The sequence below is a fragment of the Anomaloglossus baeobatrachus genome, chromosome 1 (assembly GCF_048569485.1).
Source record: "Anomaloglossus baeobatrachus isolate aAnoBae1 chromosome 1, aAnoBae1.hap1, whole genome shotgun sequence".
NCBI lineage: Eukaryota > Metazoa > Chordata > Amphibia > Anura > Aromobatidae > Anomaloglossus > Anomaloglossus baeobatrachus.
The window spans coordinates 538,484,702-538,510,923 of record NC_134353.1 but is presented as its reverse complement, the minus strand read 5'-3'; the positions used below and the strand labels follow the sequence as shown (position 1 = coordinate 538,510,923).

At 49.7% G+C, this 26,222-nt stretch overlaps 1 protein-coding gene across 4 annotated transcripts in view; it reads left to right on the top strand.

The window, feature by feature from the left end:
• Positions 1–26,222, top strand: part of CCDC171 (coiled-coil domain containing 171) — a 222,477-nt gene that overhangs the window by 37,623 nt on the left and 158,632 nt on the right. For all 4 annotated transcript variants that reach the window (XM_075316539.1, XM_075316545.1, XM_075316534.1 and 1 more), the window contains exons 4-5: positions 9,901–10,075; positions 17,790–17,980. In XM_075316539.1, the coding sequence (XP_075172654.1) occupies positions 9,901–10,075; positions 17,790–17,980 (366 nt within the window). The remainder of the gene's footprint in view (positions 1–9,900; positions 10,076–17,789; positions 17,981–26,222) is intronic.

Here is a 26,222-nt window from a genome sequence, read left to right as displayed (position 1 = left end):
GTCAGCCGTGGGCGCTTCCAGACCGCCCAGACCTGCTGTTTCAAGGGCCGTTTTTCCATCTGAATTCTGTGGCCCTCAACCTGACTGTGTGGCCATTGAGTCCTGGCTCCTAGCGTCCTCAGGGTTATCTCAAGATGTCATTGCCACCATGAGACAGGCCAGGAAGCCAACGTCCGCCAAGATCTATTAGAGGTCTTGGCGGATCTTCTTGTCCTGGTGCTCTGATAATGGTTTTGCTCCCTGGCCTTTTGCCTTACCCATTTTTCTTTCATTCCTTCAATCCGGAATGGACAAGGGTTTGTCACTGGGCTCTCTCAAGGGACAAGTATCGGCGCTCTCAGTATTTTTTCAAAAACGCCTGGCAAGGCTTCCGCAGGTCCGCACGTTCCTGCAGGGAGTTTGCCATATAGTTCCACCCTACAAGCGCCCGCTGGAACCCTGGGACCTTAACAGGGTGCTGACGGCTCTCCAGAAGCCACTTTTCGAGCCGCTGAAGGATGTCTCTTTATCACGTCTTTCGCAGAAGGTGGCATTTCTAGTGGCAGTTACCTCACTCCGAAGAGTGTCGGAGCTTGCAGCGCTGTCATGCAAAGCCCCCTTCCTGGTTTTTCACCAGGATAAGGTGGTTCTGCGTCCTGTACCGGAGTTTCTCCCTAAGGTGGTATCTCCTTTTCATCTCAATCAGGATATCTCCTTACCTTCATTTTGCCCTCATCCAGTTCACCAATGCGAAAAGGATTTGCACTCTTTGGATCTGGTGAGAGCACTCCGTTTCTACGTGTCTCGCACGGCGCCCCTGCGCCGTTCAGATGCGCTCTTTGTTCTTGTCGCTGGCCAGCGTAAGGGCTCACAGGCCTCCAAGTCTACCTTGGCTCGATGGATCAAGGAACCGATTCTTGAAGCCTACCGTTCTTCGGGGCTTCCGCTTCCTTCGGGGCTGAAAGCCCATTCTACCAGAGCCGTGGGTGCGTCCTGGGCATTGCGACACCGGGCTACGGCTCAACAGGTGTGTCAGGCAGCTACCTGGTCTAGTCTGCACACTTTCACAAAACACTATCAAGTGCATACCTATGCTTCGGCAGACGCCAGTCTAGGTAGGCGAGTCCTTCAGGCGGCGGTTGCCCACCTGTAGGAAGGGGCCGTTTTCGACTATCTGTTATTGAGGTATTCTTTACCCACCCAGGGACTGCTTTTGGACGTCCCAATTGTCTGGGTCTCCCAATGGAGCGACAAAGAAGAAGGGAATTTTGTTTACTTACCGTAAATTCCTTTTCTTCTAGCTCCTATTGGGAGACCCAGCACCCGCCCCTGTTCCCTTCGGGCTATTGTTCTTTTTGTGTACACATGTTGTTCATGAAGAATTGTTCTTTTGGTTCATGGTTTCAGTTCTCCGAACATCCTTCGGATTGAATTTACCTTAGACCAATTTATAAGTTCCTCCTTCCTGCTTTTGCACCAAAACTGAGGAGCCCGTGATGCACGGGAGGGTGTATAGGCAGAGGGGAGGGGTTACACTTTTTAAAGTGTAATACTTTGTGTGGCCTCCGGAGGCAGAAGCTATACACCCAATTGTCTGGGTCTCCCAATAGGAGCTAGAAGAAAAGGAATTTACGGTAAGTAAACAAAATTCCCTTCTTCTGCAGTCCTTCTTCAGCAAAACCTATGGAGATAAAAAAAATGCTGTGCGCACACTGCTTTTTGTTGACCCTGCGGATTTGGCTGTGGAATTTCCACTGCAGAATTAATGTGCATGTCACTTCTTTTCCGCAGCGGTTTGGAGGGCTGGCAGATCAATGACCCGCTAACTCTGGGTTGGCGGAGGATTGATCCCCGGTATCTGGCCAGATGCTGCTCCCCATATAAAGTTTATGAGGAATACAATCTGGCGCAAAGGGGTAGGAGCAAGCGCCTCATACTCACCGATCACCAGGCGGCTGTCACACTGCTCCCGCTGCAGCTCTTTCATCTTCCAGAGCCGGCCGCTCATTAGTCTCATAACATATTCACGCCTTCCCTGCTCACAGGTGGCTGTGATTGGTTGCAGTCAAACCCGCCCCCACGCTGAGTGACAGCTGTCTGACTGCAACTAATCACCGCCGCTGGTGGGCGGGTCTATAGCGTACAGTATAAGAAATAAATAATTTTAAAAAAACGGCGTGCGCTTCCCCCAATTTTGATAACCAGCCAGGATAAAGCCTCACAGCTGGGGGCTGGTATTCTCAGGCTGGGGAGCCCCCCAGCCTAAAAATATCAGCCAGCAGCCGCCCAGAATTGCCACATCCATTAGATGCGACAGTCCGGGACTTTTCCCGGCTCTTCCCGTTGCCCTAGTGTGGTGGCAATCGGGGTAATAAGGAGTTAATGGCAGCAGCCCATAGCTGTCACTAAGTCCTAGTTTAGTGATGGCAGGCGTCTATATGAGACACCCCCCATCACTAAACTGTAAGTGAAAGTAAATGAACACAAACACCCCAAAAATCCTTTATTTGAAATAAAATACAAAAAAGCACCTTCTTTCATCACTTTATTAACCCCACCAATAACAACCCTCCACGTCTGACGTAATCCATACGAGGTCCCACAACGATTCCAACTCTGCTACATCTGACACTCACAGCGAGCGCCATAGACCACGACTGCTCACTGTGAGGGTCGGGCCGCAAGTGAAGTGAGCTGCGCGGGATCAGCGGTGACTTCACTCATGTGCTTTGCGGTGACAGGTGGAGGACTCCAGGTGTCACTGCACATCAGCTGACTGAAGTCACTGCTGATCTTATACTCACCTTCTCCAGTGAGGCTGCCTCCGGACGCTAGTCTCCAGCTTCCACTCTGGCTCATGCATATACAGTTATGCACTGCACAGCCGACCCGTACGTAGCAGAGCGGCGGAGACAGCCGCACAGGACACAGCATCGCAGGAGACTGCAGCACCACGGACAGCAGGAGCGGGGACAGGTGAGTATCTCCCTGTGCTATCAATATAATGCAGGGACATCCCGCAGCAAACCGCAGTAAAACCACATGCAGATTTCGGGTGCGGTTTGCTGCGTTTTTTTTTATCACAGGTGCGGTAATCTTTCAGAGGGTCTGGAATTTTCTTAAGAGAATTCTATTTTCTGGTGCGCACAGGGCATATGGATGGGCTCTCATATCATTTGTTATTACGTTTAGTGGCTTTTGCTGGGCTTACATCCGAACCTCCACAAAATGAGATTCGCGAGAATGCACCAACAGGGCTATTCACTGTAATGATACAGGCTAAGACATAGTACTATGTCATGCATCATTTTTGCCTTATACGCCTAGATGAGGCGGGCAGCAAGATATAGTTGACTACGTCTTGCTGCCCACCTCATACTGGCAGATACGAACAAACATTTGCAAGTGTTCTGAGAGGGGTTCCAATCCGACAAGTGCACTTGGCTCCACCCCTTTGCCTTGATTGACATCTATACTACTCACAGAGGTCACTGGGTTTGCAGCAATATCTTTTGAGAGGTCAAGAATGGATGGCACATAAAGCTTATAACAGACTCTCTTGATAAAAATTAATCTTAGACCTGTTATATGATCATGTACCATGTTTATTGCTGCATATAGTAAAACTCAGAATATTGCCTATTAACTTCTCTTTTAACCGTGACCGGGAAAAGGTTCCTTAACCCTTAACGACTGCGGGCAGTAAAATTACGTCCTAGCGGTCATAGTGTTAATCTCCCTCAGCTGCTGCCGGCAGCTGGGGGGAGATCGGCGCACATCTCAGCTGATTTATACAGCTGACGTGTGCCTGCCAGGCACGAGCGGAATCGCTATCTGCCCTAGCCTTTTAACCCCTTAAATGGCGCTGTCAATATGTCACAGCATTATAATAGCGATTGCGCTATAACTTTACTCACAGGCCTCCCGTGACGTGATCACGTGGATCCGGTGGTTGTCATGGTAGCACAGGTTTAAGGTTATATGATGACTCCTGTGCTGACATGACTAAGGTTGTACTAAGGAGTACTGGCTGTTAAATAGATGATCATTTCTCCTGGTCTGAGCGGTGCTGCTCTGATCAGGAGAAATGGAAGAGCGATCAGATAGCTGATCGTTATAGTCCTTTAGGGGGACTAGTAAAATAAAAAAATAAAAAAAAGTTTAAAAAAAAGTTTTGAAAAATTAAAAAAAAAACAAAAAACTAAAAGTTCAAATCACCCCTCATTAAATACCCCATTGAAAATTCAAGGGTTAAAAAAATAAAAAATATACACATATTTGGTATCACCGCATTCAGAAATGCCCGATCTATCAAAATATAAAATCAATTAATCTGATTTTTTTAACGGTGTTGCGGAAAAAAAATTCCAATTGCCACAATACGTTTCTTGGTCTCCACAAATTTTGCGCAAAATGCAATAACAGGTGATCAAAACGTAGCATCTGCGCAAAAGTGGTACGGTTAAAAACTGCAGCTCGAAATGCAAAAAATACGCCATCACTGAGCCATTGATCCCGTAAAATGAGAATGCTACGGGTTGCGGAAAATGGTGCAAAATGTACGCCACTTTTTCAGACAAACTTCTGATTTTTTTTAACCCCTTATATAAAAGTAAACCTATTCATGTTTGGTGTCTACAAACTGATACCGACCTGAGACATCACACCGACTTATTAGTGTTGCCATTTAGTGAACACTCTGTGAATAAAATATCTCAAAAACAATAGTGCAATTGCACTTTTTTTGCATTTTTTCCGCATTTGGAATTTGTTTTGCTGTTTTCCACTACACTATATGGTAAAACTCATGGTTTCATTGAAAAGGACAGCTTATTCTGCAAAAACGAGCCCTCACATGACCATATTGACTGAAAAATAAAAAAGTTACGTCTCTCGTAAGAAGAAAGGCGAAAAAAAAAACGGAAAGCGCAAAATCGTGAAGGGGTTAAAATGACATACAAGTATGTCATCATGAGTGAGTAGACCCAGCATAGAAACCATGAGAGCTCGGCCTATCTGACATCCAAGCACTGACACATGCTGTTCAATCTCTTACTTAACGTAAAAAAAAAATAAATCTAAATTTTAGTGGAAAAAAGAAAAGTTTTTATTTTATTTATTCCACTTAGCGTTAATTCCTTTGAAGCACCTGAAGGGTTAAAAAACTTAGCAGTTTTGAATATTTTCAAGGACAGAGTCTGATTAGCATAATTGCACCATTTTTCTCAGATAGAGAAAATACGGTCATGTGAACCCAATCTTAAAGAAGTTGTCCAGTTACCAAAATCTTTTTTTTTCCTGATAAATCTTGCTAATATGTGCCTCTCCACACATCTATTATGTTATTTCAGCAATATTACCTTTTATCGTGCTCTAGCAGCACATCCTCATTTCTGGCTCCAGCTCTGATGGGGTTAATCTCTCTCCTGACTTCCTGGGTTCAGTTCCTACAACTCCCATGATCCTTTGTGTGGACTGTATCTAACACACACACTCAGCTCTCCACCCAACTCCTCCCTGCTCTCTTCACTGTGTCTGCATGTTATGGAAGCACTTAAAAAAGATGAAGGGGTCATGAGATTGCTTTTTCCCTTCTTGCCTTGTCTGTGTGTGTCGTCCATATCATCCGTGTGGCAGGCATTTTGCAGGCTACTTTCATATCAGTGGTTTTTTTTGCCTGTAGGCAAAAAACCACAAACCACATATGACCGGATCCTGTGGATTGAATGTGCGACGCATGTAACTGCAATTGTTATTTTACCGGATCCTTCTACTTATACTTTTTATGGCTGCTGCGATGGGTGTAGCGGGACATAGAATTTATCGGCCAGAACTGGCGTCACCTGATCTGGAGTCAGCTGAACTTCTGATCTTACAGCCCGTACACGCTGTGCTGGATGCAGGTTAACAGCAGTCACTGCCTGCTGTCGATCACATGTGACCGTGTGCGGGCTGTGTGGTCAAGAGGTCAGCTGAGTTCAGATCAGTTGATTCCAGTGCCGGCCGAACTCAGCTGACATCATAGCCCGCACACGCTGCGATGAATGTAGGGGGACACAAAACAAGTAATCAGCTGGCACCGGCGTCAGCTGATCTGATTACTTGTACTGCTGGCTGTGTGGTCAGGAGTAGGGATGAGTGAGCAGTAAAATGCTCGGGTGCTCGATGGAAGAAGCCCATCTTGATTTTTTTTTTTAAATTCATTAAAAACAAAAACCCCAAACACGTAACCCTAACCCTATGGTTAGGGGTAAAAAAAAAATAATCTGTGGACTCTCGCTGCATTTTTTATTGCTTGGTGTTGCCTTCACTGGCAATGGAAAATCCAGCGAAGCCCTTTTTTTTAAGGTTTTTGCCCAAAAACTAAACTAATTTTTTGTATGCTAGCCAGTTACAGCAGGCAGCTACGGGCTGCCCCCAACACCCAGCTGCCTATTTGTACCCGGCTGGGAACCAAAAATATAGGGAAGCCTTTTTTCTTTTAATTATTTCATGAATTTCATGAAATAATTAAAAAAAAACAACGTGGGCTTTGCCCATTTTTTGTGTCCAGCCAGGTACAACTAGGCAACTGTGGATTGGAATCCGCAACGCTTGGTGGCCCAAGCTTTTTGCCCCACCCCCCCCCACTGCGAATTGCAGTCCACAACTGCCCCAGAAAATGGTGCTTTCATCGAAGCGCCATCTTCTGGCGCTGTATGCTGCATCCAACTCTTCCAGCGGCCCTGGTGCCGAGGGGCACGCTGGGTAGTGAGGGGTTAATACAAGCTTTTAACAGCTGGCACAAAGTCAGAGATTCTTAATGTCAGGCCAAGTTTGACCGCCCATTAAGAATTTCCAAGAAAGGGTTAGAAAAATACATCACACAGAGAAAAAATACTTTATTAAAAATAAATACACAGACACACTTAAGGACTCCATCTTTATTACTCCCTCTACCCCTCCATGATCCTGGTCTTGAAAGAGATAGAAAAGAGAGAGAGAGAGGGAAGACAGAGAGAGAGAGGGAAGAGAAAGAGAGGGAAGAGAGAGAGAAGGAAGAGAGCGAGAGGGAAGAAAGAGAGAGAGGGGGAAGAAAGATAGAGAGAGGGGAGGGAGAGAGAGGGAAGAGAGAGGGAGGAGAGAGAGGGAAGAGAGAGAGAGAGGAAAAGAGAGAGAGGGAGAGAGGGGCTCTGTCACATGCTGTGACACATGCTGTCACCAACTTGCTCCACTCTGTGACTTGTTGTGCAGGTGACAGAGTGGAGAAAGTTGGTCCCATGCAGCAGAACAGAGGTTGGTGACATGCTCTGCTCTGACACATAGTGTGCTACATGTCACCAACTTGTCAGTCTCTAGCTGCGTCCGGTCACCTGCAGTGCTGGTGGGAGTACAGGATCACACTGCCCGGCACCGCACGCTCTCCTGACAGCTGAGTAGAGCGGGTGGCTGTGCTGAATAGTGCGATCAGAAACTTGTGCGATGGAGGGGGGTTTCAGCTGAAGAAACCCTCCCTGTACTCAACACTGGCGCCCCGTACCTCACAAATCTGCCGGATGCTAAGCTCTCTTCACCTCTCACACTGTAACATCTTACGGACCCTCCCCTCGATGCTGGGCTGTGATGTGCGGTAATCACCGCACACTGCTCAGTCAATCAGTGTGAGGGACGCTGGCAACCCCTGATGTAACCGCCAAGCCTGAGAGCCCGGAACTTGACGTGACGTAAGAGGATACCAGCGGCCACAGCACCAGGGGTCATGTGACCGGCACTGAGTGTGCAAGATAGCGCCGCTTAGTGCCAGAACTGCAAACAGAGGCCAATGAAGAAGACACTTAAAATAGTAACTTACACTCATAGAGAAAATAAAAAAAATGGGTGAACCACCACTTTAAGCTTTCATTTTTGTAAACCATGGCTATTAAAGTTTTGCAAATTATGTAATCTGAGAGTTAATGATTCTCCTTGTGAAGAGATTTATAAGCTATGAAATGCTTCTCTTGGAATTGAAATAAGCAAGGGTCAGGAGGTCTAGTGCCACCTATTGGAGGTAGCAAATCTGAAAGTCAATATCACACCTTTAAATGGCTTTGCTACATGACTTACGATAAGAAGCCAAACCAGAAACTCTATTTGTAAACATGTGTTTCAAGGTGTTTTCCCATCATCAGTGCAAAGCAGGAGAACTACAGTAGTTGGGCTGGGTGTGAGGTCTCTGACTAAGTTGCACTAGTACAGTCATGGCGAACCTTTTACAGGCCGAGTGCCCAAACTGTAGCCCTAAACCCAATTTTTTTTCCAAAGTGCCAACCAATCCTATTATTTAAATAATTGATTTTAACCTTACCTTTGCCGTCTTCTCTTCTCCTCAGCAGGGGGCATCACGCTCATGCATGCTTACCACACATTGAAGCTGAGCCACTGTCCTTTCCAGACACAGCAGTTGGATTGATCTTTCTGGAAAAAATTGCAGCATATTAGACAGAGATTTTAGCCTGGAATGCAATCAGATGTCACCCTGTAATCCACATCTACATTTCAAAGTCTTAACATCTTGAAATCCCATAAAGACGTACGAGTTGATCCCCTCCCCCTTCATTGTGTAGTTATGCCCCACTTCCTGGGCCCTATCCTGGTAAATGTACCCCATCCCGGCATATTCCCTATCCTGGTAAATGTTCCTCATCTTGGTAAATGTTCCCCCATCCCGGCATGTACCTCATCCTGGTAAATGTACTCAATTCCTGGTAAATGTCCTCCATCATGGTAAATGTCCTCCATCATGGTAAATGTACCCCCATGCTGGTAAATGTACCCCTTCATGGTAAATGTACCCCCATTCTGGTAACTGTTCCAGTTCCTGGTAAATGTTCCCCTTCCTGGTAAATGTTCCCCTTTCTGGTAAATTTTCCTCATCTTAGCATGTTCATGTTCCCCCATCCTGGCATGTTCCCCCATCCTGGCATATTTCCCCATCCTGGCATGTTTCCACATCCTTTCACGGTCCCTCCATCCTGGCATGTTTCCCCATCCTGGCATGTTCATGTACCCCCATCCTGGCATGTTGATGTCTCCACATCCTGGCATGTCTCCACATCCTGTCACGGTCCCCCCATCCTGGCATGGTCCCCCCACCTTGGCATTTTCATGTACCCCCATCCTGGCATGTTTCCACATCCTGGTACGGTCCCCCCATCCTGGCATGTCTCCCCCCATCCTGCCATGTTCATGTACCCCCATCCTGGCACGGTTCCCCCATCCTGGCACGGTCTCCCTATTCTGGCATGTTCATGTATCCCCATCCTGGCATGTTTCCACATCCTGGCACGGTCCCCCCATCCTGGCATGTCTCCCCATCCTGCCATGTTTATGTACCCCCATGCTGCCATGTCTCCCCCATGCTGCCATGTCTCCCCCATCCTGGCATGTTTCCCCATGTTTCCCCATGCTGCCATGTTTCCCCATGCTGCCATGTTTCCACGTCCTGGCACGGTCCACCCCCTTGGCACAGCCGCACACAGTTTAATAAAAAAAAAGATAAAAACATATTCACCTTCCAACACTTGCTCCACCGCTGCGCTCCGCTGGGTTCTCAATTCCCGCGCAGCCACAAGACGTCATTACGCCAGCGCTGCTTACTGACGCTCCCGCCGTCTCCTAGGCAACAGGCCTGCAGCCTAGCAGTGGAGGAGTGTCAGAGCGAGGAGAAATGTCTAGAAATGTCTCCTCTGCTCCAGCACAACTTTGAACTGCCGACGCGATCACACCGGCAGTTCAAAGTGGCTGAATGAGGCGACAGTACGCGTGCCATAGGTTCGCCATCACTGCACTAGAGGATGTATTAACTTTTCAGCTCGTTATGCACCCTTCTTAGTTTTGCTTACATAAATACTAAGATTATAATAACATAACACAAATATTCCATTTTGTATTTGTCCCTAGTTGTCGTCTTGTGAGAGTCAGGTGGCCAAGCTTCGTTCTGAAGTGGAAAAAGGAGAAGCTGTTCGTCAGAGTCTAGAATATGAGTTGGCGGTAGCAAGAAAGCAATGTGGTATAGAAAGAATAGCTCTGCAAGAGGAGAAAGACAATTTCTTTGTGAAACAAGAACTTTTTAAAGGTAAATTTGTGCAAACATCCAACCGCTAGCATTGGTGTTACCTGGCAAAAGTCAACTGGTTCCTTAATCCTTGTAATCTTTCATGAGACGAGAATAGGCTTATATAAGTATTTTAAAAAAATTACAATTTTGCTGACTGTCCTCTGCAGTGGAGATCTAGCACTTTACACCATGTGCAGAATTATTAGGCAAGTTGTATTTTAGAGGATTTTTTTTATTATTGAATAACAACTATGTTCTCCATAAACCCAAAAGACTCATAAATATCAAAGCTTAATATTTTTGGAAGTTAAAGTGAGTTTTTTTAAATTTGGCTATCTTAGTAGGATATCTGTTTGTGCAGGTAACAATTACTGTGCAGAATTATTAGGCAACTTAATAAACACCAAATATTTTCCCATCTCACTTGTTTATTTTCACCAGGTAAACCAATATAACTGCACAAAATTTAGAAATAAACATTTCTGACATGCAAAAAGAAAACCCCCAAAAAATTAGTGACCAATATAACCACCTTTCTTTATGATGACACTCAACAGCCTACCATCCATAGATTCTGTCAGTTGCTTGATCTGTTTACGATCAACATTGCGGGCAGCAGCCACCACAGCCTCCAGACACTGTTCCGAGAGGTGTACTGTTTTCCCTCCCTGTAGATCTCACATTTTATGAGGGGTTCAGATCGGGTGAACAAGGGGGCCATGTCATTATTTTTTCATCTTTTAGACCTTTACTGGCCAGCCACGCTGTGGAGTAGTTGGATGCATGTGATGGAGCATTGTCCTGCAGGAAAATCATGTTTCTTTGTCGCTCCATTGGGAGACCCAGACACTTGGGTGTATAGCTTCTGCCTCCGGAGGCCACACAAAGTATTACACTAAAAGTGTAAAGCCCCTCCCCTTCTGCCTATACACCCCTCGTGCATCACGGGCTCCTCAGTTTTTATGCTTTGTGCGAAGGAGGCTGACATCCACGCATAGCTCCACATCTTAGTCAGCAGCAGCTGCTGACTATGTCGGATGGAAGAAAAGAGGGCCCATAACAGGGCCCCCAGCATGCTCCCTTCTCACCCCACTCTGGTCGGCGGTGCTGTTAAGGTTGAGGTACTCATTGCGAGTACATAGGCAGGAGCCACATGCTGTTTTCCTTCCCCATCCCTTAATGGGCTCTGGGTGAAGTGGGATTCTAATCGGTCTCCAGGCACTGGGACCGTGCTCCCTCCGCAGCCCCTGGGGAATCTGCTGGACAGGAGCCGGGTATCGTCAGGGACAAGGCCCTGCTACTGTGAGGTACTCTGTGTCCCCGTGGGGACCGCGCATGGAGCGCTTGTGCCATATACACTGCAGCTCTGCTGGGTGTGTTAGTGCGCCGGGGACTACCGCGCCGGCCGCGCTTATATGCCGGCCGCGCTTATTACTTTAGTCCCCGGCTTTTGCGGCCTAGTATCGCATGTTCCCGCCCCCAGGCCTGCCAGTCAGGGGAAGGGCGGGACGCTGCACAGAACGTCAGCGCTGAGGGCTGGAGCATACTTTGTATCCTCCTCCCCCCTCATTCAGCACAGTGGGGCTCCAGATTCCCGCACTTTCTAGGGCACGCCCACGGCCCCCTCCTCCCCACAGAACGCCGGCAGCCATTCCTGTCAGCACTTCTGACGCTGGAGAGGAGAGACAACAGGCTCTGGGAGGCCCAGGCAGGGAATCTGGTGATCAACACAACCGCTTTGAGCGGTCGGTAAGCAGCACCTGAGGTGCTGGCCCCACTGAGTGCCGAAGTGTACATATATATATATGCTTATATGCTATACATTTACACTGTACGGTCGCACTGTTGATTTTTGGCTATATACCCTCCTGGATTGTACTCAGAGGAGACAACAGCATGTCGTCCGCAAAAAGCAAGGGTGCCAAAGCACAGGCTTACTTTGCAACCTGTACCTCATGTGCGTCTATACTACCGGCAGGTTCCACTGACCCTCATTGTGTGCAATGCTCGGCCCCTGTGGCACTTACTCAGCCGGAGCCTCTGCTACTGGTGGCCCAGGTGGAACCACCTGCTACCACTGTCCAGGTGACAGGGACGGAGTTTGCAGTATTTGCTGACAAACTGTCTGAGAGTATGGATAAATGGTCTGCTAGGATACTAGAAGCCTTACAGTCCAGACCGGTGACTCAGGCCCCGGGCACTGTTCAATCATGGACCCCAGGCCCCCCTCAATTGGAGCAGCAAAGTGCTCCTGGAGTGACCCATAGGTCCCAGAGTGAGGTCTCTGACACAGACCGCAGTCCCAGGCCGCCTAAGCGGTCTCGCTGGGAAATTCCCTCGACTTCTTCACACTGTTCGGGGTCTCAGCAGGATGACTCTCTGGAAGATGAGGCGGAGGTAGCAGATCAGGATTCTGATCCTGAGGCCGCTCTCGACCTAGATACACCTGATGGTGATGCCATAGTGAATGACCTTATAGCAACCATCAATCAGGTGTTGGATATTTCTCCACCAGCTCCTACAATTGAGGAGTCAGCTTCTCAGCAGGAGAAATTCCGTTTCAGGTCTCCCAAGCGTACATTGAGTATGTTTCTAGATCACTCTGACTTCAGAGAGGCAGTCCAGAAACACCGAGCTTGTCCAGATAAGCGTTTTTCCAAGCGCCTTAAGGATACACGTTATCCATTCCCCCCTGACGTTGTCAAGGGCTGGGCTCAGTGTCCTAAGGTGGATCCTCCTGTCTCCAGACTGGCGGCTAGATCCATAGTCGCAGTGGAAGATGGGGCTTCACTCAAAGATGCCACTGACAGACAGATGGAGCTCTGGTTGAAATCCATCTATGAGGCTATCGGCGCGTCTTTTGCTCCAGCATTTGCAGCCGTATGGGCACTCCAAGCGATCTCAGCTTGTCATGCGCAGATTAATGCAGTCACACGTACATCTGCTCCACAAGTGGTGTCCTTAACCTCTCAAGCGTCGGAGTTTGCGTCCTACGCCATTAATGCTGTCCTGGACTCTGCTAGCCGTACGGCGGTAGCATCCGCCAATTCGGTGGCAGTCCGCAGGGCCATGTGGCTACGTGAATGGAAGGCAGACTCTGCTTCCAAAAAGTTCTAAACCGGTTTGCCATTTTCTGGCGATCGCCTGTTTGGTGAGCGATTGGATGAAATCATTAAACAATCCAAGGGAAAGGACTCATCCTTACCCCAGTCCAAACCTAACAGACCTCAACCACGGAAGGTACAATCGAGGTTTCGGTCCTTTCGGCCCGCGGGCAGGTCTCAATTCTCCTCGTCCAAAAGGCCTCAGAAGGATCAGAGGAACTCCGACTCATGGCGGTCTAAGTCACGCCCTAAAAAGACCGCCGGAGGAACCGCTCCCAAAGCGGCCTCCTCATGACTTTCGGCCTCCTCACACCGCATCCTCGGTCGGTGGCAGGCTTTCCCGCTTTTGCGACGCCTGGCTGCCACAGGTAAAAGACCGTTGGGTGAGAGACATTCTGTCTCACGGTTACAGGATAGAGTTCAGCTCTCGTCCTCCGACTCGATTTTTCAGAACATCTCCGCCCCCCGAGAGAGCCGATGCTCTTCTTCAGGCGGTGTGCACTCTGAAGGCGGAAGGAGTGGTGATCCCTGTTCCTCTTCAGCAACAGGGTCACGGTTTTTACTCCAACCTGTTTGTGGTGCCAAAAAAGGACGGATCCTTCCGTCCTGTTCTGGACCTAAAACTGCTCAACAAACACGTAAAAACCAGGCGGTTCCGGATGGAATCGCTCCGCTCCGTCATCGCCTCAATGTCCCAAGGAGACTTCCTGGCATCAATCGACATCAAAGATGCTTATCTCCACGTACCGATTGCACCAGAGCATCAGCGCTTCCTGCGCTTCGCCATAGGGGACGAACACCTTCAGTTTGTGGCACTGCCTTTCGGCCTGGCGACAGCCCCACGGGTCTTCACCAAGGTCATGGCAGCAGTGGTAGCAGTCCTACACTCTCAGGGACACTCGGTGATCCCTTACTTAGACGATCTGCTTGTCAAGGCACCCTCTCAAGTGGCATGCCAACACAGCCTGAACATTGCTCTGGAGACTCTCCAGAGTTTCGGGTGGATCATCAATTTTCCAAAGTCAAATCTGACACCGGCCCAATCTCTGACATATCTTGGCATGGAGTTTCATACTCTCTCAGCGATAGTGAAGCTTCCGCTGGACAAACAGCGTTCACTACAGACAGGGGTGCAATCTCTCCTTCAAGGCCAGTCACACCCCTTGAGGCGCCTCATGCACTTCCTAGGGAAGATGGTGGCAGCAATGGAGGCAGTTCCTTTTGCGCAATTTCATCTGCGTCCACTTCAATGGGACATTCTCCGCAAATGGGACAGGAAGTCGACGTCCCTCGACAGGAACGTCTCCCTTTCACGGGCAGCCAAGGCTTCCCTTCAGTGGTGGCTTCTCCCCACTTCTCTGTCGAAGGGGAAATCCTTCCTTCCCCCGTCATGGGCTGTGGTCACGACGGACGCGAGCCTGTCAGGGTGGGGAGCGGTCTTTCTCCACCACAGGGCTCAGGGAACCTGGACTCCGACAGAGTCCTCCCTTCAGATCAATGTTCTGGAGATAAGGGCAGTGTATCTTGCCCTAAAGGCGTTCCAGCCGTGGCTGGAAGGCAGGCAGATCCGAATTCAGTCGGACAACTCCACAGCGGTTGCATACATCAACCACCAAGGAGGAACACGCAGTCGGCAAGCCTTCCAGGAAGTCCGGCGGATTCTGATGTGGGTGGAAGCCACGGCCTCCACCATATCCGCAGTTCACATCCCGGGCGTAGAAAACTGGGAAGCAGACTTTCTCAGTCGCCAGGGCATGGACGCAGGGGAATGGTCCCTTCACCCGGACGTGTTTCAGGAGATCTGTTGCCGCTGGGGGATGCCGGACGTCGACCTAATGGCGTCACGGCACAACAACAAGGTCCCGACATTCATGGCACGGTCTCAAGATCACAGAGCTCTGGCGGCAGACGCCTTAGTTCAGGATTGGTCGCAGTTTCAACTCCCTTATGTGTTTCCCCCTCTGGCACTGTTGCCCAGAGTGCTACGCAAGATCAGGTCCGACTGCCGCCGCGCCATCCTCGTCGCTCCAGACTGGCCGAGGAGGTCGTGGTACCCAGATCTGTGGCATCTCACGGTGGGTCAACCGTGGGCACTACCAGACCGACCAGACTTGCTGTCTCAAGGGCCGTTTTTCCATCTGAATTCTGCGGCCCTCAACCTGACTGTGTGGCCATTGAGTCCTGGATCCTAGCGTCTTCAGGGTTATCTCAAGAGGTCATTGCCACTATGAGACAGGCTAGGAAACCAACGTCCGCCAAGATCTACCACAGGACGTGGAGGATATTCCTATCTTGGTGCTCTGATCAGGGGTTTTCTCCCTGGCCATTTGCCTTGCCCACTTTTCTTTCCTTCCTTCAATCCGGATTGGAAAAAGGGTTGTCGCTCGGCTCTCTTAAGGGACAAGTCTCAGCGCTCTCTGTGTTCTTTCAGAAGCGCCTAGCCAGACTTCCACAGGTACGCACGTTCCTGCAGGGGGTTTGTCACATAGTCCCTCCTTACAAGCGGCCGTTAGAACCCTGGGATCTGAACAGGGTGCTGATGGCTCTTCAGAGACCACCTTTCGAGCCAATGAAGGATATTTCTCTCTCACGCCTTTCACAGAAAGTGGTCTTCCTAGTAGCAGTCACATCACTTCGGAGAGTGTCTGAGCTAGCAGCGCTGTCATGCAAAGCCCCTTTCCTGGTGTTTCACCAGGACAAGGTGGTTCTGCGTCCGGTTCCGGAATTTTTCCCTAAGGTGGTATCCCCCTTTCATCTCAATCAGGATATCTCCTTACCCTCTTTTTGTCCTCATCCTGTTCACCAGTGTGAAAAGGATTTGCACTTGTTAGATCTGGTGAGAGCACTCAGACTCTACATTTCCCGTACGGCGCCCCTGCGCTGCTCGGATGCACTCTTTGTCCTTGTCGCTGGCCAGCGTAAAGGGTCACAAGCTTCCAAATCAACCCTGGCTCGGTGGATCAAGGAACCAATTCTCGAAGCTTACCGATCTTCTGGGCTTCCGGTTCCCTCAGGGCTGAAAGCCCATTCTGCCAGAGCCGTGGGTGCGTCCTGGGCTTTGCGGCACCAGGCTACGGCTCAGCAGGTGTGTCAGGCGGCTACCTGGTCGAGCCTGCACACTTTCACGAAACACTATCAGGTGCATACCTATGCTTCGGCAGATGCCGGCCTAGGTAGGCGAGTCCTTCAGGCGGCGGTTGCCCACCTGTCGGATTGAATTTACTTTAAACCAATTATAACTTTTCCTCCTTCTTGCTTTTGCACCAAAACTGAGGAGCCCGTGATGCACGGGGGGTGTATAGGCAGAAGGGGAGGGGCTTTACACTTTTAGTGTAATACTTTGTGTGGCCTCCGGAGGCAGAAGCTATACACCCAAGTGTCTGGGTCTCCCAATTGGAGCTAGAAGAAAAGGAATTTACGGTAAGTAAACAAAATTCCCTTCTTTTCTTGAACGATACCGACTTCTTCCTGTACCACTGCTTGAAGAAGTTGTCTTCCAGAAACTGGCAGTAGGTCTGGGAGTTGAGCTTAACTCCATCCTCAACCTGAGAAGGTCCCACAAGGTCATCTTTGATGATACCAGCCCATACCAGTATCCCACCTCCACCTTGCTGGCGTCTGAGTCGGAGTGGAGCTCTCTGTCCTTTACTGATCCAGCCTCTGGCCCATCAAGAATCACTCTCATTTCATCAGTCCATAAAACCTTTGAAAAAATCAGTCTTAAGATATTTCTTGGCACAGTCTTGACGTTTTATCTTGTGTTTCTTGTTCAAAGGTGGTCGTTTTTCAGCCTTCCTTACCTTGGCCATGTCCTTGAGTAGGGCACACCTTGATCTTTTTATTACTCCAGTAATGTTGCAGCTCTGAAATATGGCCAAACTGGTGGCAAATGGCATCTTGGCACTTTCACGCTTGATTTTCCTCAATTCATGGGCAGTTATTTTGTGCCTTTTTTGCCCAACACGCTTCTTGCGACCCTGTTGGTTTTTTGCCATGAAACTCTTGATTTTTCGGTGATCACACTTCAAAAGTTTGGCAATTTCAAGACTGCTGCATCCCTCTGCAAGACATATCACAATTTTGGACTTTTCAGAGACCGTCAAATCTCTCTTCTGACCCATTTTGAAAGAAAGTTGCCTAATAAGTATGGACCCCTTATATAGAGTGTTGATGTCATTACACCACACCTCTCCTCAATACAGAGATGCACATCACCTGATTTACTTAATTGGTAGTTGGCTCTCACGCCTATACAGCTTGGAGTAGGACAACATGTATAAAAAGTATCATGTGATGAAAATACTCATTTGCCTTATAATTCTGCACGCAGTGTATGTGGACCATTCCATGAGTGTTTGACCATGTAGTATATAGAGAGGCTGGGACCACTAGAGTGAGAGCCACTCTTTCCGGTAGGTTACTTGCTCCGTCCTATGATGCTGCACCTGGACTGGGGACGCCCGTTTTCAGTAAAATATTCACTCGTCATATTTTACTGAAAACGTACCGGCTTCTATTATGATTTGTTCTCTCACCATGCCCTAATGTAAAATGTTTCTGTAAAGTTAATACAGTTAGAATGTGTATTAATATTAACTTGGAAAAGTAATTTGTATTTTCACAAACAGCACAAATTGAAGAACTCCAAAAAAAGATGCACACCGTAGAAGAAAACTTCCAGAGCACACATTTTGCTTGGCAAGAAGCACAGAAAAAACTGGAGAGTGATTTGAAGGGTCAAGACCTTGAGATTGAAAACTACCAAAAGGAGCAGCAGATGCTTGTGTCAGAGAAAAGCAGTCTGGAAGAACACATGCAGGTATCTGTCATATACTGATGTATGGTTAAAACATGCTGCACATCACAGCTATATTATGGCACATATACAGTGGGTACACAAAGTATTCAGATCCCTTTAAATTTTTCACTCATTGTTTCATTGCAGCCATTTGGTTAATTCAAAAAAGTTCATTTTTTCTCATTAATGTACACTCTGCACCCCATATTGAGAAAAAAACCCAGAAATGTAGAAATTTTTGCAAATTTTTTAAACAAGAAAAACTGAAAAATCACATGGTCATAAGTATTCAGACCCTTTGCTCAGACACCATTTCCTTGTGATCCTCCTTGAGATGGTTCTACTCCTTATTGGAGTCCAGCTGCGTTTAATTAAACTGATAGGACTTGATTTGGAAAGGCGCACACTTGTCTATATAAGGCCCTGTGCACATTTACCGTATTTTGCCACGTATTTTCTGCAGATTTGCTGCATGTTTCGCTGCAGAAAATGTTCATAACATCTCTACAGTGAATCACCAGCAAAACATAAGGGAAAAAAAAATCCTGTGCGCACTAGGCGGATTTTCACAGCTGCATGTTTTGCTGCGGGATTCCCGCAGCAAAAACAATTGCATGTCAATTATTTTCCGCACATCGCTGCGGGATTTCACTCCGTTGACTCCAATGTAATCGTGAAATCCCGCAGGGAATAACGCAGGCAGCAAATTCTGTGCGTTTCACTGCGTTTTCCTGCATTATTCCCTGCGGTATTTCGCTGTTTACCTCCGGTAATGTACATCACTTGCCTGCGGTTTTGCAGAAAAGCGATGTCATTACAGGAAGAGGAAGCGGAGCAGAGAGTAAACACACAGACATCACAGACATAGAACACAGACACAGACACATAGAACACACATAGAAATCAAACGGAAATATAGAAAACAAAACACGTGGGCTCCGCTGTATATTTGCCGTCCAGCCGAGGTAAGCACACAGCGGCGGCCCGGTATTCTCAGGCTGGGGAGGGAGAGGAGCAGGGTTAATGTCCCCCGCCTCACTCCCACCTCCCGCAGCCGAGAATATCAGCCACAGCTGCCCCGGGACTGTCGCATGCATTATGCGGCAGTACCGGAGTGTCCCCGGCTCTTCCTGCTGCCGTGATGCAGTGGCAGTCAGGGTAATACAAGGAGGTAATGGTGGCGGATCACCGCCATTAACTCCAGGCTTGATCATGGCAGCGTCTGTGTGACAGCTGACATGATCAACCCGTAAGTAAAGTGAAAAAACACACAGAAAAATCCTTTATTTTAAATAAAACACAAATAAGCCTTGTTCACCCTTTTATTAACCCCTTCCGAAACAAAGCTCCGACGTAATCCACAGCTCTGGCGTCCTGCGATGCTTGCATCCAGCCGCGACTGACACAGACACTGCTGAATGCAGCCTCGCAGCGAGACAGCAGAGGTAACCACAGGGCATTTCCCACGGCCGGTAATGTGAACTCACTGCCGACCGTGAGAAATGCAGAGTGTGCTCACAGGGACTCTATCTATCCATCTATCTATCTATCCCTCTATCTATCTATTCTATCTATCTATCTATCCCTCTATCTATCTATCCCTCTATCTATCCTTCTATCTATACCTCTGTCTGTCTGTCTTTCTATCTATTCTTCTATCTATTCTTCTGTCTATTTCTCTATCTCAGAATGAAATGACTTTTTCTTTATCGTTCCTTCCATGGGAGACCCAGACCATGAGACCCAGACCATGGGTGTATAGCTAGCGCCTCCGGAGGACACACAAAGTACTACACTCAAACGTGTAGCTCCTCCCTCCGGGCTATATACACTCCCTGGATGACAATCTACCCAGTTCAATGCTTTGTGTTCCAGGAGGATCACACACACTTTCATTCTCTGATATTTTTTTTTCATTTTTATTTTAATTTTAAAGATTTGGAAGAAAAGCGGGTCCAGTCTGGACTCCCGGCATGTCCCTTCACACCCCACTCTGTCGGCGGTGCTGTTAAGGTTGACTTATAAGGCTGGAGCCTTCACATGCCGTGCTCCTTCACATCCTCTAAGAGGCTCTGGGTTGAAGTGGGAGCCTCCACGGTCCTCTCTGCTTGCAGAAGACCGGTCTCCATCCGCAGCCCTGTCTGGTCCCTGCTGGAAGGAGCATTTACCCCCCTCTCCAGGGACATGGCCCTGCGTCTCAAAGCTAAGTATAGAGACGTTTTTCAGGGGTCCCGGGTACTTTTATTAGGGGGACAGTATGTGCTTTAGCGTTACTGTAAATTCCGGCCGATTCTGGGGATTTCCCCTGAGAACCGCGCCGAAGTTGCCTGCTCGTCGGCCGCATTTTAAAATCTAGGCCCCGGCTTCAGTTTGGGCCTAGTTTCGTTTTTGGCTTCTCTGCATGTTTTGCATACAGCGCCGCCCACCGCCTGACCAGCAGAGGGGAGGGCACTCCTCTCTAGGGAGATGTTCCCTCCCCTGTATACCTCCCTGTATCTCTCTGCCCTCCGTTTTTCCCGCTCTTGGGCTTATACACGCCCCCCCTCCTTCTCCCAGCGCCATTTTCTCAGCGTTCTTACACTGGAAGGCGCTGGATGCTGCAGCTGCATACTGTCAGGAAGGCTGACGCTTCACAGGGGAGCGGTGGAATCCGGAGGGCACACAGAGAGCACGGGCTGGTAAGCCACAACCTCTGGTTGTGGACTTTTATTACACTCTCAGGCATTCTACAGGAGTGTATTCTGGCTGCAGAACTTCCTCCTTAGCAGCATGTCTGTCACTAGGAGCAAGGCTGCAAACATGTACGCTATATGCACTGCGTGTAAGCTCATTCTGCCAGAGCCTCGCACATACCCACATTGTGATGCCTGTGCTAACATGGTTGTGTCTCAGCCTGGAGCCTCCGCAGGGGTCCCTCCGGCTGCTCCGGCCCCGGTGGCTGAACCCCCGGCTTGGGTAGCATCCTTTTCACAAGCTATTTCCAAGTCTTTTGCCGACTCCATGGGGCAGCTGTCCCGGACACTGCTGTCTATGCATCAGCCCCCCTCTCAGGGTGTCTCTGCGGCTCCGAGCTCTGCAGAGCCCTCAGAGCATGTCCTAGGACCCCGTCCCCCTAAACGGAGACTCAGGGAACCTTCTCCTTCCTCGTCCCACGGCTCTGATTCACAAGCCGAGGTGCAGGGCGAGGAGGATTCACTTACTGTGGGCTCAGACGCTGCCTCTATGTACCCCATTGACTTGTCTGAGGGTGATACGGATGTTAGTGACCTGATTGCGTCCATTAACTCCGTACTGAACCTCAACCCACAAGAGTCAGAGGAACAACCCTCTCTGGTAGAGGTACACCAGTTTACCTCTCCTAAGAAACCTAGGAGTATGTTTTTTAACCACTCCAGCTTTCACACCACTGTTAACAAGCCCAGGGCCTGTCCTGACAAACGTTTTCCGAAGCGTAGTTCAGATGACCGTTTCCCTTTCCACCTGGGCCCAGTCCCCAAAGGTAGACCCTCCAGTGTCCAGAATCTCAGCCCGCACAGTCGTAGCTGTGGCTGACGGCACTTCTCTCAAGGACCCCACTGACCGCCAGGTTGACCTTCTGGCCAAGTCTGTATTTGAGGCGGCAGGAGCCTCGTTCTCCCCGTCTTTTGCGGCAGTGTGGGCTCTTAAGGCAGTCTCTGCCTCTCTGGCGGAGATTCATTCCCTCTCCAGGGACTCTATTCCTGAGATGGATGCCTTAACTTCTCAAGCTTCGGCTTTTGCATCCTACGCCATGTCTGCCATCCTGGAGGCTTCTCACCGCACGGCGGTGGCCTCCGCTAACTCCCTCGCGATCCGCAGGATCTTGTGGCTTGGAGAGTGGAAAGCAGACGCTTCCTCTAAGAAGTACCTTGCGAGTCTCCCTTTTACTGGGTCCCGGCTGTTTGGGGAACAGCTAGATGACATAATTAAGGAAGCTACTGGCGGGAAGAGTACTTCCTTGCCACAAGCTAAAGCCAAGAAACCTGTCCAGGGCAGGAACCAATCGAGGTTTCGTTCCTTTCGTTCCTCTAACTGGTCATCCTCTAAGCCCTCGGCCTCGTCCACTACCGCAGCCAAAGATCGTAAATCCAACTGGTGCGCAAAGCCGCGTCCTCAAAAGACCGGAGGAGCCGCTGCCACTAAGGCAGCCTCCTCGTGACTATCTGGCCGTGCCAGCAATGTCCTTGGTCGGTGGCAGGCTCTCCCACTTTGGCGACGTGTGGTTGCAACACGTCTCCGATCAGTGGGTGCGGGATATCATCACCCACGGCTACAGGATACCATTTTCTTCCAGCCCGCCAAACAGATTTTTTCTGTCCACCCCCCCCTGCTCCAAGGCCGCCGCCTTCTCTCAGGCCGTGGCATCCCTGCAGGCCAACGGTGTAATTGTTCCGGTTCCCGCCCGGGAACGGTTCAGCGGTTTCTACTCAAACCTCTTTCTAGTCCCCAAAAAGGACGGTTCCTTCCGACCCATCCTGGATCTCAAGCTTCTCAACAAGCATGTTCAGGTGCGGCACTTTCGCATGGAATCTCTGAGATCGGTCATTGCCTCAATGACCCAAGGAGATTTTCTGGCATCCATCGACATCAGAGATGCCTATCTGCATGTGCCTATTGCGGTCTCACACCAGCGTTGGCTACGCTTTGCAATCGGAGAGGAACATTTCCAGTTCGTGGCTCTTCCTTTTGGTTTAGCCACGGCCCCTCGAGTGTTCACCAAGGTCATGGCAGCAGTGGTTGCGGTCCTGCACCTCCAGGGATTGGCAGTGATTCCTTACCTGGACGACCTTCTAGTCAAGGCCTCATCCAGTGTAGACTGCCAGCGGAGTGTCTCTCTCACTGTCGCCACGCTAGTTCAGTTCGGGTGGCTTGTCAACCTGCCCAAGTCCACTCTGACCCCGACCCAGGTACTTATGTACCTAGGGATGCAATTCGAGACTCTGCCGGCACTTGTCAAGTTGCCCTTAGTCAAACAGCAGTCCCTTCGTCTGGCGGTGCGCTCTCTGCTGAGGCACCGCCGTCATTCCATCAGACACCTCATGCAGGTGCTGGGTCAGATGGTGGCGTCCATGGAAGCGGTTCCCTTTGCCCAGTTCCATCTGCGTCCCTTGCAGCTGGACATTCTCTGCTGTTGGGACAAGCGGATCTCTTCCTTGGACAGGCTGGTGGCTCTGTCATCACAGGCCAGGAACTCCCTTCAGTGGTGGCTTCAGCCCCTCTCCCTGTCACAGGGACGCTCCTTCCTGACTCCGTCCTGGGTGATCCTCACCACGGATGCCAGCCTCTCCGGTTGGGGAGCGGTATTTCTCCATCACCGAGCACAGGGCACTTGGACTCCGTCCGAATCAGCCCTCCCGATCAATGTGCTGGAGATCAGAGCTGTGTTTCTAGCTCTCCTAGACTTTCACCACCTGTTGGCGGGCAAGCACATTCGGGTTCAGTCGGACAACGCGACAGCGGTTGCCTACATCAATCACCAGGGCGGAACTCACAGCCGTCTGGCGATGTTGGAGGTTCAACGAATCCTCCAGTGGACGGAGGACTTCAAGTCCACCATATCTGCAGTCCACATCCCAGGAGTGGAAACCTGGGAGGCCGATTATCTCAGCCGTCAAACCGTGGACGGCGGCGAGTGGGCCCTGCATCCGTCAGTGTTCAGATCAATCTGCCGCAAGTGGGGCACTCCGGAAGTGGATCTAATGGCTTCCCGGCACAACAACAAGGTTCCGGTTTACGTGGCTCGCTCCCACGATCCTCAAGCCTTCGCAGCAGACGCACTGGTTCAAGATTGGTCTCAGTTCCGTCTGGCCTATGTGTTTCCCCCTCTAGCGCTCTTGCCCAGGGTTCTACGCAAGATCGGAACGGAGGGCCGTCGAGTCATACTCATTGCTCCGGACTGGCCCAGGCGAGCTTGGTACCCAGACCTGCTCCGCCTGTCCGTAGGGGTGCCGTGGCATCTCCCGGACCGCCCAGACCTTCTCTCTCAAGGTCCGTTCTTCCGCCAGAATTCTGCGGCTCTCAGATTGACGGCGTGGCTCTTGAGTCCTGGATCCTGACGGCTTCAGGCATTCCCTCTGAGGTCATCTCCACCATGACTCAGGCTCGGAAGTCTTCCTCGGCCAAGATTTACCACAGGACTTGGAGAATTTTCCTGTCCTGGTGTCGCTTTTCCGGCCATGCTCCTTGGCCGTTCTCCTTGCCGACCATCCTGTCCTTTCTACAGTCAGGTCTACAGTTAGGTCTGTCCCTCAATTCCCTCAAGGGACAGGTGTCGGCTTTGTCGGTATTGTTCCAGCGGCGTATCGCCCCGACTGGCTCAAATGCGCACCTTCATGCAGGGCGCATCTCACATTATCCCTCCTTACCGGCGGCCCTTGGATCCCTGGGACCTTAATCTGGTCCTCACGGCCTTACAGAAACCCCCTTTTGAGCCTCTCAGGGAGGTTCCTTTGTCTAGACTTTCACAGAAAGTTGTCTTTCTAGTGGCCATAACTTCTCTCAGGAGAGTTTCTGATTTGGCTGCGCTTTCTTCGGAATCCCCCTTTTTGGTGTTTCACCAAGACAAGGTGGTTCTTCGTCCGACTCCGGACTTTCTCCCTAAGGTGGTGTCTTCCTTCCACCTTAACCAGGACATTTCATTGCCTTCTCTTTGTCCGGCCCCTGTGCATCGCTTTGAGAAGGCGTTGCACACCTTGGATTTGGTGCGGGCGCTCCGAATCTATGTGTCACGCACCGCCGTTTTTTGGCGGTGCACCTCACTTTTTGTGCTAACCACGGGTCAGCGCAAGGGTCTCTCTGCTTCTAAACCGACCCTGGCTCGTTGGGTTAGGTCGGCTATCGCCGATGCCTACCAGTGTTCTCAGGTGCCTCCCCCGCCGGGGATTAAGGCGCACTCGACCAGAGCTGTCGGTGCCTCCTGGGCTTTCAGGCACCAGGCTACGGCTCAGCAGGTGTGTCAGGCTGCCACTTGGTCCAGTCTGCACACTTGTTCGAAGCACTACCAAGTGCATGCTCATGCTTCGGCAGATGCGAGCTTGGGCAGACGCATCCTTCAGGCGGCTGTCGCCCATTTGTGAAGTTAGGTTTTGCCTACTTCTCAGTTTGGTTTATTTCCCACCCATGGACTGCTTTGGAACGTCCCATGGTCTGGGTCTCCCATGGAAGGAACGATAAAGAAAAAGAGAATTTTGTTTACTTACCGTAAATTCTTTTTCTTGTAGTTCCGACATGGGAGACCCAGCACCCTCCCTGTTGCCTGTTGGCAGTTTTTTGTTCCGTGTGTTTCACCGGCTGTTGTTAGTAGACAGAGTTCTGGTTTTGCCGAGTTTTACTCTATCTCTACTTATGGGTGGATGTCCTCCTTCAGCTTTTGCACTGAACTGGGTAGATTGTCATCCAGGGAGTGTATATAGCCCGGAGGGAGGAGCTACACGTTTGAGTGTAGTACTTTGTGTGTCCTGCGGAGGCGCTAGCTATACACCCATGGTCTGGGTCTCATGGTCTGGGTCTCCCATGTCGGAACTACAAGAAAAAGAATTTACGGTAAGTAAACAAAATTCTCTTTTTTTTCAATGTGCTTTATTGCATTGAATGCAATAAAGCACATACCAACCCGCACACGGCAATACCGCGGCAAACCGCATGCGGTTTTCGGGTGCGGTTTCCCCGCTTTTTTTTTTACCGCGGGTGCGGTAATCTTTGAATACCTGCGGAATTTTCTTGAGAAAATTCCATTTTCCAGTGCGCACAGGGCCTAAGACCTCACAGCTCACAGTGCATGTCAGACTAAATGAGAATCATGAGGTCAAAGGAGAACTGCCCAAGGAGCTCAGAGACAGAATTGTGGCAAGGCACAGATCTGGCCAAGGTTACAAAAGAATTTCTGCAATACTCAAGGTTCCTAAGAGCACAGTGGCCTCCATAATCCTTAAATGTAAGAAGTTTGGGACCACCAGGACTCTTCCTAGACCTGTCCGTCCAGCCAAACTGAGCAATTATGGGAGAAGAGCATTGGTGAGAAAGGTAAAGAAGAAACCGCGAGGTCACAGTGGCTGAGCTCCAGAGATGCAGTTGGGAGATGGGAGAAAGTTCCACAAAGTCAACTATCACTGCAGCCCTCCACCAGTCGGGCCTTTATGGCAGAGTAGCCTGACGGAAGCCTCTCCTCAGTGCAAGACATATGACAGCTCTCATATAGTTTGCAAAAAAACACACAAAAGACTCCCAGACTATGAGAAACAAGATT